At 36.0% G+C, this 11,156-nt stretch overlaps 1 protein-coding gene across 7 annotated transcripts in view; it reads right to left on the bottom strand.

Annotated features, from left to right (window-relative positions):
• Window positions 1-2,179: 2,179 nt before the first annotated feature.
• The window catches only part of dyrk4 (dual-specificity tyrosine-(Y)-phosphorylation regulated kinase 4), a 50,180-nt gene continuing 41,203 nt past the window's right edge, over window positions 2,180-11,156 (bottom strand). For all 7 annotated transcript variants that reach the window (XM_067435668.1, XM_067435667.1, XM_067435670.1 and 4 more), the window contains 8 exons: window positions 8,567-8,707; window positions 7,292-7,430; window positions 6,373-6,454; window positions 5,846-6,018; window positions 5,506-5,566; window positions 5,265-5,394; window positions 5,016-5,176; window positions 2,180-3,775 (listed from right to left, as the gene is read on the bottom strand). In XM_067435668.1, coding sequence (XP_067291769.1) covers window positions 3,507-3,775; window positions 5,016-5,176; window positions 5,265-5,394; window positions 5,506-5,566; window positions 5,846-6,018; window positions 6,373-6,454; window positions 7,292-7,430; window positions 8,567-8,707 — 1,156 coding nt within the window. In that variant the 3' untranslated portion in view covers window positions 2,180-3,506. The remainder of the gene's footprint in view (window positions 3,776-5,015; window positions 5,177-5,264; window positions 5,395-5,505; window positions 5,567-5,845; window positions 6,019-6,372; window positions 6,455-7,291; window positions 7,431-8,566; window positions 8,708-11,156) is intronic.

The raw sequence follows: 11,156 nt of genomic DNA, 5'->3' as shown, positions 1-11,156 counted from the left end.
CAAGCCTGCAGTCTCCCTCTCATTTACTGAAGCTTTCGCGCCTCGATCGCCCCCCGGTGACCGGTCCCAGTATGGCCGCCCCTCTGTGATTTCTAATGGACGCGAGGCAAACTAAATAATAAAATTACACTTCAAAAATTTTCCCCCAAAGTTAGTTTATGTCACTGAAGGCAGTTATCATCACGATGATTTCATTTCAGGTGTTCGTTTTAAAAATAAGTTTAGTTTGAGTTAGTTATTTGATGCTATAAAAACGGGGGGTGTGACGTCATGATTGACAGCTGAGACTGACGGCTTCTCTGAGCAGATTAGAGCTTTAGCTTTAATTTCTACATTTCCATAACTGTTTATTTCTCACCAACATAATTAATTGTTCTGCATCTGCGAGAGTGTGGGCGGGCTTTTGATATCGCGACTGTACTTCCTGCTCTACTTCCTGCGCTCTACTGCGCAACTCCGGTCCCGAAATCGCTACTGCGCAGACTCTGTCCCAAGATGTCCGCGCCGTGGAAGGCCGCCTGAAAGCTTCAAATATGGCAAGCGGAAACGGATGATGTCGAGTCGTCCATATTTTTTTACGGTCTATGTTCCAGACCCAACATCTTGATGTGGGTCTGGCTTCTCAGGCTAGGTTATACTCGTAGCTGAAGTCAACAGCGGCTGGCTGAACTGAGCAGAGTCTCTGTGACGTCAACGACCCTCTTCGATTGATTGGCTACGAGATGAGCTGTCAATCTAGAACTAGTGGACCAATGGTGATGCTAAGACCCGACCCTGATTTACATGAAACTCGAATTGGAAACGCAAGCGCAGATTGTGGAAACAAGAGCAAAGGAGAAAAGAGCACAGACATACAAAAAATGAAACTAAAAGTTGAAACCATGATTTTGTGTGCGATTCAGATAATTTTGAATTCATGATTCAGTTTTGAGCAATATAATTTGTTGGTAATGTTGGACTCACGCTTATTATTTGTATTTCTATGACCGCATTTTGTGATTCTGGCTAATTTTGCATTGATTTTTCAGTTTTGTGCGTTATATTTTCACATGTGTTTTTTATTTTATTTTGATTCACGCTTTTTAATGCTTGACTGCAATTCAATTGGCGGGAATGGTAAAATAATGACATGTTTAAAATGTAAATTGTAAATGTAATAAATAAATGTTAATTGAATTCGTTTCTTGGTTATGTCTCCAACAAATTAATAATATGCTCACACTTTCAGCCTGTTTAAAAGGACGTTTTATTTGTGTTCAATTTTACGCATTTACCCAGGCAGAATTAATCAGCTTTATAGTTATCTTGACTTTAGACTAATAATTTAATAATTATAAAAACCTTTGAAAAGTCTATTAGAAAGTTCGTTTTTTATACCAGGCATTGAAAATACATTGTGTGTTTATTATACCAGGCTGTTCGGTTTTGGGGGAAAACGTAAAAGAAATATTTATTTTCATGACAGCATTGCTTTATATCGGGCAACAGCAGAAGCAAAAAATAACAACAGGAGCAACAATAATCAATAGATAGTTTTAGGACAGAATTAAGATAAAAAAAAAAAAAATCAAATGTATCGGCGTGAAACCATAGCGTGAAACCGTTGTAGAGAAACTGCGCATGCGCGGGCAAAACCGCTGAGTGAAACCGCGGCTGGGGTGGTGAAACCGAAACTGCGGCTCTGCAGACAGATATTATTGGGAAGAATACTTAGAATACGCTTTCTTTTCTTTTATCATTTTAAGTATGTCAAATAAACAAAAACTAAGATATAAATGTTAAGATAAGAGCAACACAGAAAGCTTCGGACGCTAATATAAAGTAGGCCTACATTAGAAGTTGTTTACCTCAGAGGTAAGTTAAAAATAAGGCTAACGTTACATATAAAATGTCATAGTTATTTTTTGTAACTTACTTCTTTTATTGTTTAATAGCTTGGTGACTGACCATAAGACTCCACATGCGGGCAAACATTAATACAAATATCACCTAGGGTAACTTTTCTGTTAAATAATACATTCTTTTAAAAAATATTCTAACTTTAAACGTGTGGAAATATTAGATTTAACGTTACCAGAATTGTAATGAGTAAGTTACACATCCCCTTGATTTTACTCTTACATACTCAATAAATTAAATGGAATAAATAAAGACCAGACCATAATTTGCATTTAAAAATTGTACATTCAGTACGTTTTTTTTTTAATTGTCATAGATATGACAGTATATTACAGACATTATTCAGGAGACAGATTTCATTCTAATACTGAAAGGCACTACCTAACACCCTTGATCCAAGACTTTCTACTAAAATCCCATAAACAAAATAGTCAAGAAACAACAAGGGAGAGAGATAGCATATGGTAGTAAAAATCTCTTTTTCAATTAACAGATAAACAATACAAGAACAAGTAAAACCTTGTCTAATGTTTACATGACTTGGTGCCATCCACATAGGGTGGATAGTATTTACCTTAAGAAATCTATATACAGGAAAATAAACTATTACAATCCATAAAATGTTGTATTTTACTTCTGTATGAACATATAATGATGCACTAATTTGACTTTAAACAGCAACTTTTAAAAACATCATTCTTCTTGACCTTCCCTTCCCATGAATCTAAATCATGACCATAACCACCTTCATCAGCAACACTATTTCCATCATTATCAGTCATCATCGTTACAATCACGCAGGTATTGTGCACATTTTGATGATCTAGTGTGCTTTCCTTCAGATTTAGTCTGAGGATGTGTTTCTCTACAACAAAAATGTATATGATAAATCTCTTTGGCTCAGCAATTATTGCACTGATAGCTTACTAACATAGAAACAATAAAAAAAACCTGGCAAATGACAACAAAACATACAAACACTGTTAATCCATGCAGTAATATTGCACAATAAAGCAGCTTCGGTACTCAAGGTTAGCTTGAGCTTTATTTTTGACATTGCTAATAGCTTTGATGCTTTTAAAAGTAAAATGAAAAAGCACACTAGACCCAATAAACATGCGCATAGCATGATGCTCTGTAAAATATGTCAGTGTTTCACACAATCTCATAGCAATAATCCTTTCAAAATACAACACAAGCACCAAAATGATACCAAATTATTCACTTTACTTAGAAATCAACAAAACATTGTAATGTTTTTAACATTTTACTATCGGTCTTTGACTACTAATCTAATTCCTCTAGACTGGAAAGCGAAGGTGAGGTTGCACTATAGAAGATCTATTTTATTTTAGAATTTGTGATTTATTAATAACATTAAAAACAGATGCCTTACCGCATCACATCATCTTAATAATTTTGCACGCTCAAACTCTAGTGTGACCACACCTTTACAGACCACAAGAAACAGCTAAAAAAAAAAAATTGCTTGACTTTTTGTACTTTTTTTAATGTCATACAACTCAGTCTAAGCCGCACAATAGGTAAGTCCAGACCAAGCGGCTGAAGTAGAAATCATATGCTATAAAAACGTTACTTTTCTTGTGTTAGACAATAGGGGGGAGAAACTGAGGCTCCTGTCCTTCCGAAGAATCAGTGCTTGATCCTTGATCAGATTTGATGATGATCTGAACGGAACGCTCTCCACTAGAGTCCGACTTGCTCTCTTTGCTCACACTTTTGCCCGAATTTTCACTGTTTTCTTCCTCGGCCGATGCTCCTATAGGACGCAGACGCTCTTCTGATACCATTTTACTTCCTTTGCTTGAGGTGTCACTGACCCTCTTAAGTTTGTCATCAGATCCAGATTTATCGGCTATGGGAAGAGAAAATATTATTAAATTAATTATATTTTGCATAATGGAGTAAATTTAACAAATTATAATTTATACATTAAAAAATAAATAATTTATTTATAGATATATTTAATTATACTATTACACAAATGTAAAATAAATAATTCACATTCTAATTATATTTTATTGAGCCCCTTAAGGAACACGGTGAAGGAAAAATTATATGTCAATGCTTTTGCGTTCACTCAAAAAAAATTGCGACGTACGCAAAAGGATTTAAATTTGCACTATATTGCCAAAAGTTTTGGGAGGCCTGTCTTTACACATGTACATGAATTTTAATGATATCCCATAATCCATAGTGTTTAATATGGAGTTGGCCCACTTTTTGCATCTGTAACAGCTTCAACTCTTATGGTAAGGCTTTCCACAAGGTTTAGGAGTGTGTTTATGGGGATTTTTAATCATTATTCTAGAAGCACATTTGTGAGGTCAGGCACTGATGTTGGAAGAAAAGGCGTGGCTCGCAGTCTCCGCCCTAATTCATCCCAGAGATGTTCTATTGGGTTGAGGCCAGTCAAGTTCCTCCACCACAAACTCTTTATGGACCTTGCTTTGTTCAATGGTGTGCAGTCATGTTGGAATAGGAATGAGCTATCCCCAAACTGTTCTTACAAAGTTGGGAACATGATATTGTCCAAAATGTCTTGGTATGCTGAAGCATTAAGGGTTCCTTTCACTGGAACTAAGGGGCCAAGCCAAACCTCTGAAAAACAACCCCACACCATAATCCCCCCTCCACCAAATTTTACACTTGGCACAAAGCAGTCAGGTAAGTACCATTCTCTTTGCAGCAGCCAAACCCAGACTCATTCGTCGGATTGCCAGACAGAGAAGTGTGATTCCTCACTCCAGAGAACACGTCTCCACTGCTCTAGAATCAAGTGGTGGTGTGGTTTACACCACTGCATCCGACACTTTGCATTGCACTTGGAAGTGATCCGAACATCTAAATATGTCCCAATACTTTTGGCAATATAATGTATTTTTTCACCACGTCCCTTTAGGGGCTCTGTAATATTTTAATTATATTATGATATTATATATATATAAAAAAAAAATCATATTCTAACTAATAATTAACTAATTAAGACATTCATACATTTGTAATCATGATTATGTGTCTAAAGAGTTTACTGTATATCATTATCAATGTTAATGGTCAGTCATTACTCTACAAGAACATATTTTGACCCTTGCCTGTTCTGTTGAAAGTCGCTTTGCGGTAAGTGAAGTCATAATTGTTTTCAATGTCTTTCCTGATAGATCGAGGTTTAGGATGGAGCTTATTGAGACGGCCCTCTGTAATCCACTCATGCTGCACCGCTTCATCAGGTGTCATCCGTTTTGTGGGATCCCACCTACAAGAACGCAACGATACAGGTTGAGAAATCCTATTTATGCGTTTTGGTAATAATAAATATGAAGTCATTTCATTATTTTACATACACAAGGCAACGTCGAATGAAGTCAAGAAATAGAGGATCGTTGGTCTTCAGCACACTAGCAAGATCTTTTGAGTTGGGTCGACGTTTTTTCCCTTTGCTGTTGGTGATATTCCTTGGGTTTCCTTTAGAATCTGATTAGAAGATGTCAATCAAAATTAAACCTCAGTGTTCATCATTAGCATGAACAAAACCTTATCATAAAGTGTTACCATTATTTGTATGCAATTATGTAATCATTTTACCAAAAAATAATCTTCGTCTTGATGCAGTTTGAACAAAGTCATTTGGAGGAAGTCCCATGATCTATAAAATCAAAAATGATTGTTTTCAGCAACCAATGCATTTCAAATAACTGTAGAAGAATCATTATTTAAAGAAGACTCGTTCATCAAGTATTTTCAGTTTTTTCATGCAATAACAATGAGCTGTGAATAAAGTTTATGATACTATTATCGATTTTTGAATAAATGTATTAAAGCTCAGTTCCTCATAAATTGTAAGTGCATGGGAAATACAACTGTGTGTGTTTCACGGAAGAAGGAACGTCTAATTAATTCTTTAAGTACTAATACATTTTCTCACCTCCATGATACAGGCAATCTGCTCCACTTCACTCTCTCCTGGGAAAAGGGGATAGCCAGTGTAAAGCTCTGCCAAAATGCAGCCCAGACTCCACATGTCTATTGCCATGCTGTACGTGTGGCCCAGAATCACCTCTGGTGACCGGTAGAAGCGGCTCTGAATGTAAGTGTACACTAGAAAGGAAATACAAGCAGTATGTTAAGGCTACATTAATTAGATTAATGCAACAAATAGCACTAAATAATTGTTTCGAAATTGATGGGTCACAGGTCTGTTTTAATGGAGGGAAAACAATCCCAAAAGCAAGTGGAAAAATGCAGCTATAATCGTGCATAGTTAGGACAGCAAAATAAATAGCCTTTATTAGTATTAAAAGGGAGCATTTAACGCTTCCCAAATTCTGTGACATAGACATCTAATCAAACAAAGGCAGATTTTGGCACACAGTGTATTGCACAATGCAGAGTAAATGACACAATCTGGATACATTTTGTGAAGTGTTCATTACACAAGGGATTAGTAATCACCTCTTTGTTGCTCATAGCAGCTTGACCCAAAGTCGACCACCTTGATGTTTCCTTGTCCCCTCTGGGACAGAAGTATGTTCTCCTATAAGGAGGAAAATAATGCTTTGGCATGATGGTCATTTCACTGGTGAATACATTTGTATATCTTTGAACTGAAACTGAAAAGCTAAGAGTTATTTATCTGAATGTGCAAGCTGCAAAATACATTTTCTATAACATTAAATACATAATTAAACATATAGGAAAATCAGTACATCAAATACTACTATGATTATGATTATTGTGAATTATTTATATATCATAGTATTTGTTGTCTGATTTTAACACATTCTTCTTCTTAATAGTAATAATAATAATAATAATAATAGATACAATTATTTTATTTGTATTATTTTCTTACACATTAGTATATACTATCAACTTCTGTTAAAAAGAAAGTAAGATTTTTTATTGTATCTTTTATTAAAAACTGTAAAATTGTGAAATAATATTACAATTTAAAATAACTTTTGTATATTTTTTAATATTAATAATATTATATTTTAAAATGCAATTTATTCCTGAATTTTCAGCATCATTACTTCAGTCTTTAGTGCCACATGATCCTTTAGAAATTATGATATGATGATTTGCTGCTCAAGAAACATTTCTTATTTTTATCTATGTTGAAAACAGCTGTGCTGCTTAATATTTTTGTCGAAACTGATACCATTTTCATAATTCTGCTGAATAGAAAGTCCAAATGAATAGCATTTACTTAAATAGAATATTTAATTAAATATAATATTTTTTACACAACATTTTTTTTTTTAATTTGCCGTGAAATGTGCTGTCATAATGTTGTAGTGGTTCTATAAAAAAATTAAACCATCATTTAATTATTCACATGTGACAAACTCTGGTTTGTGGTGAGATTTACCGGCTTAAGGTCACAGTGGATGATCTTCTCTTTGTGCAGCATCTGGAGGCACTTGAGCAGTGAGTGAGCAAAACGCCGAATCAACCCCAGACTGAAGCCCTGGAAGTTGTTTTTCTTAATAAGCTCATAGAGGTTCGCTCTGTATGGGGACAAGATAGACAATTGACATGTCTGTGAGTGACAATGTAACAGAGTGATGTTCATGGCTAATACCAGTAGGGATAAAAAGCAGAATGCCATGTATCAAAATGCCTCTAGAGGGCAGCACATTAAATTTGGCACTACTTCACGCTGAACTTTCCACAAACACATCCATTGTCACTCAACAACCTCCTGTCTTTAAGCACGACCATAAAAACGAAATCTCACTATTAGTCTGTGTTAACCGCTAAGCATTATGCTAAAGAGCCCTTTGAGAGGGAAGCCATGAAAGTCATTATCTTTGGCGGTAAGGAGGCCTAAAAAAGCAGCTGTGAACAGTCTAATGTAATCGGAGACTTCACACCATGAGTGGGCAAGGAAAGAGATAGGGGCCTAATCAAGGCATTAACTAAAGGATTCTGTGACGGTAACCAAAGACAGGGCCGACGCATCTGATGTTCTCTAAAGGTCAGGCTGCCAGAGATGAAACTGCTTTTCCTGCAAAGCGACTTAATTGATCACTTTACTCAGAGCCCAAAAGGTCTCGAGTGGGAAACTCTCACTTCACACCTCAATATGGCCACCGTTGGAACAAACCATAGTCCCAGGCGATAAATCATAACTAATGTGTCATGTAGCAAATTAATCATAACTAATATGATATGATGTTTTTTCTTGCAACATAAAACTTTTTTTTTTTACCTTGACTATCTACTGGAAAGTCAACATGAAATCAAATTGCACTATTAAATAAATAAATCGATTTTTTAACATTAATAAAATTACATAGAATTCAAACTTAAATAGAATACTTCCCTGTAACTACAGCTTATTATAGACTCCTATTTTAAGTAATTATGAACCAATTTTCCTTCTATATTTCTGAGTGTAATAGGATATTCAATTTATATATATATATATAAATTGAATATCCTATTACACTCAGAAATATAGAAGGAAAATTGGTTCATAATTACTTAAAATAGGAGTCTATAATAAGCTGTAGTTACAGGGAAGTATTCTATTTAAGTTCAGTCTGTGATTCCCATGTTTAACGTTAGTTACTATACAGGTACACCTTAAATTGAAACTGCTTATGTGTCCATATAAATGATTCCAGTATTTTCCACCTACCCCAGCAGCTCGAAGGAGATGCACAGGTGGTTGCGGAAGTAGAAGTACTCCTTCATGTGAATGACGTTGTGGCAATTATCTCTGTCTCTTCTCCGCACAGCATCCAGGATCTTTAGCTCTACAAGGGCCTGATGATGGAACCTGAAGGTCAAAAGAAAATTGACTTACTTATTAACAACTTTATCAATATGCAGCTAATTTTTTTTTACAATTTTTCAGACAGTAATACAGCATATCATTTTTTTGGTAACAGTTTATTTTAATGTGTCCTAGTTGTATGTTACTGCATGTACTCAATATAGTAATAACAGTAGATTATGCATAATTACAAGTAACTAACCCTAAACCAAACCCTAACCGAAACTCTATAGTAAGTACATATACTTAAAGGGATAGTTCACCCAAAAATGATAATTACTCCATGATTTACTCACCCTCAAGCCATCCTAGGTGTATATGACATTCTTCTTTCAGACGAATATAATTGGATTTATATTAAAATATGTCTTGGGTTAAGAAAGCCCTTCTGTATTTAATACATTATAAAGTAAAATTTCTAGCTTCCGGCGGACCACCTTTCAAATTCAATTTACGGAAAAAGCATAACGAATACATCCAATGTAGTGTAAGCATTTGAACTGCGAGAGGTGCTACACTTTTGTTGAAGTTGAACACGGAAGGCGGTCTGCCGGATTAAATATGGATATTTTTCTTATACAAACCCATCAATTCACTCCAGAAGGTTTTTTATTAACTCCCGGAGCCATGTAGATTGCATTTATAATGGATGGATACACTTTTTTGGGCTTCAAATTTTGGGCTGCCATTCACCACCATTATAAAGCTTGGATTAGCCAGGACATTTTTTAAAATATATATATAACTACAATTGTATTTGTCTGAAAGAAGAATGTCATATTTAAAATAATACAACTTAATTTACCTACAGTTTAATGTAGTTTACAACCATCAATTTTAAAGGCTAAAATGCAAGACTTTTCAGCTTGTTTTGAATGCAAATATTGTATATTATTATAAAGATATACACGGATCAGGCATAACATTATGACCTGACTGGTGAAGTGAATAACACTTCATCACGGCACCTGTTAATGGGTGGTATTTATTAGGCAGAATGTTAAACATTTTCCCCTCAAAGTTGATGTGTTAGAAGCAGGAAAAATGGGCAAGTTTTGGGGTGATCTCCAAAACTGCAGCTCTTGTGGGGTGTTCCCGGTCTACAGTGGTCAGTATCTATCAAAAGTGGTCCAAGGAAGAAACAGTGGTGAACCGGTGACAGGGTCATGGGTGGCCAAGGCTCATTGATGCACGTGGGGAGTGAAGGCTGGGCAGCGTGGTGTGATCAAACAGACAAACTACTGTAGTTCAAATTGCTCAAGAAGTTAATGCTGGTTCTGATAGAAAGGTATCAGAATACACAGTGCCTCACAGTTTGTTGCATATGGGGCTGCATAGCAGCAGACCTGTCAGGGTGCCCATGCTGACCCCTGTCAAATGGCCAAAAGCGCCAACAGTGGGCATGTGAGCTTTAGAACTGGACCACGGAGCAATAGAAGAAGGTGACCTGGTCTGAGGAATCGTGTGGTTCATGGTTCAGGAACGGTTTGAGGAGCACAACAACGAGTTTGAGGTGTTGACTTGTCCTTAAAATGACCCAGATCTCAATCCAATCGAGCATCTGTGGGATGTGCTGAACAAACAAGTCCGATCCACAGAGGCCCCACCTCGCAACTTACAGGACTTTAAGGATCTGCTGCTAACATCTTGGTGCCAGATACCGCAGTGCACCTTCAGGGGTCTAGTGGAGTCCATGCCTCGATGGGTCCGCTGTTTTGGCAGCAAAAGGGAGACCAAAACAATAGTCATAATGTTATGCCTGGCTATGCCTTTTTTTTTAAATAAATTATAATAATAATTAAAGCTGCGAGCAGCGATGACGGGCCCAAGCCGGGGGCACCGCCACCCCGGTGGCATCAGCTTTACTGTGCACAGCAGGCCAATAGGCATTTAATATGGGAAAAAATAAAAGGACTATGTCAAAGTCGTTTGAATTCACCTCATTAACTGCAGCAACTGGTTCTGCTATGACCAGGAACCACAAGTCACATCTATGAGATTACATTTTGTTCTTTAATTTTATGTCAGGTGATGTCAAATGTCAATTTCAAAATGAGTGCAGAATACCGTCCAAATGCTGAAGTTGTATTATCCTTACACTTCTCTTAAAAATAAATTAAGCCAAATCACAGAGACCGCAACAATGATTTTAATATCAGTGTCAGGTAAGAGTAATATGCGTGCATAAAATTTATAGAAGTTTATAAACAGGAGAATATTTGAAAATTGCTCTAATATGCCACATGTATCACAGCAGCTGGTGCCACTATGACCACAAGCCACACCTATTATGAAATTTAAATATATATATTTTTTAATGCATTAGGATATAATGGGTCACTCTCAATTATGTGCAAATGCATCTTTTGCGGCTCAAAATTTTGTAAATTCAGAAGGCCAGTGTTTAATTAAGATATAGTATATTCTTTGTTGTTTTTACATATTTTTCACA

This window comes from Pseudorasbora parva, chromosome 25 (genome assembly GCF_024679245.1).
Source record: "Pseudorasbora parva isolate DD20220531a chromosome 25, ASM2467924v1, whole genome shotgun sequence".
In the NCBI taxonomy this organism is placed as follows: domain Eukaryota; kingdom Metazoa; phylum Chordata; class Actinopteri; order Cypriniformes; family Gobionidae; genus Pseudorasbora; species Pseudorasbora parva.
The sequence above is the reverse complement of the archived record's forward strand: the minus strand, read 5'-3'. Positions and strand labels throughout refer to the sequence as shown.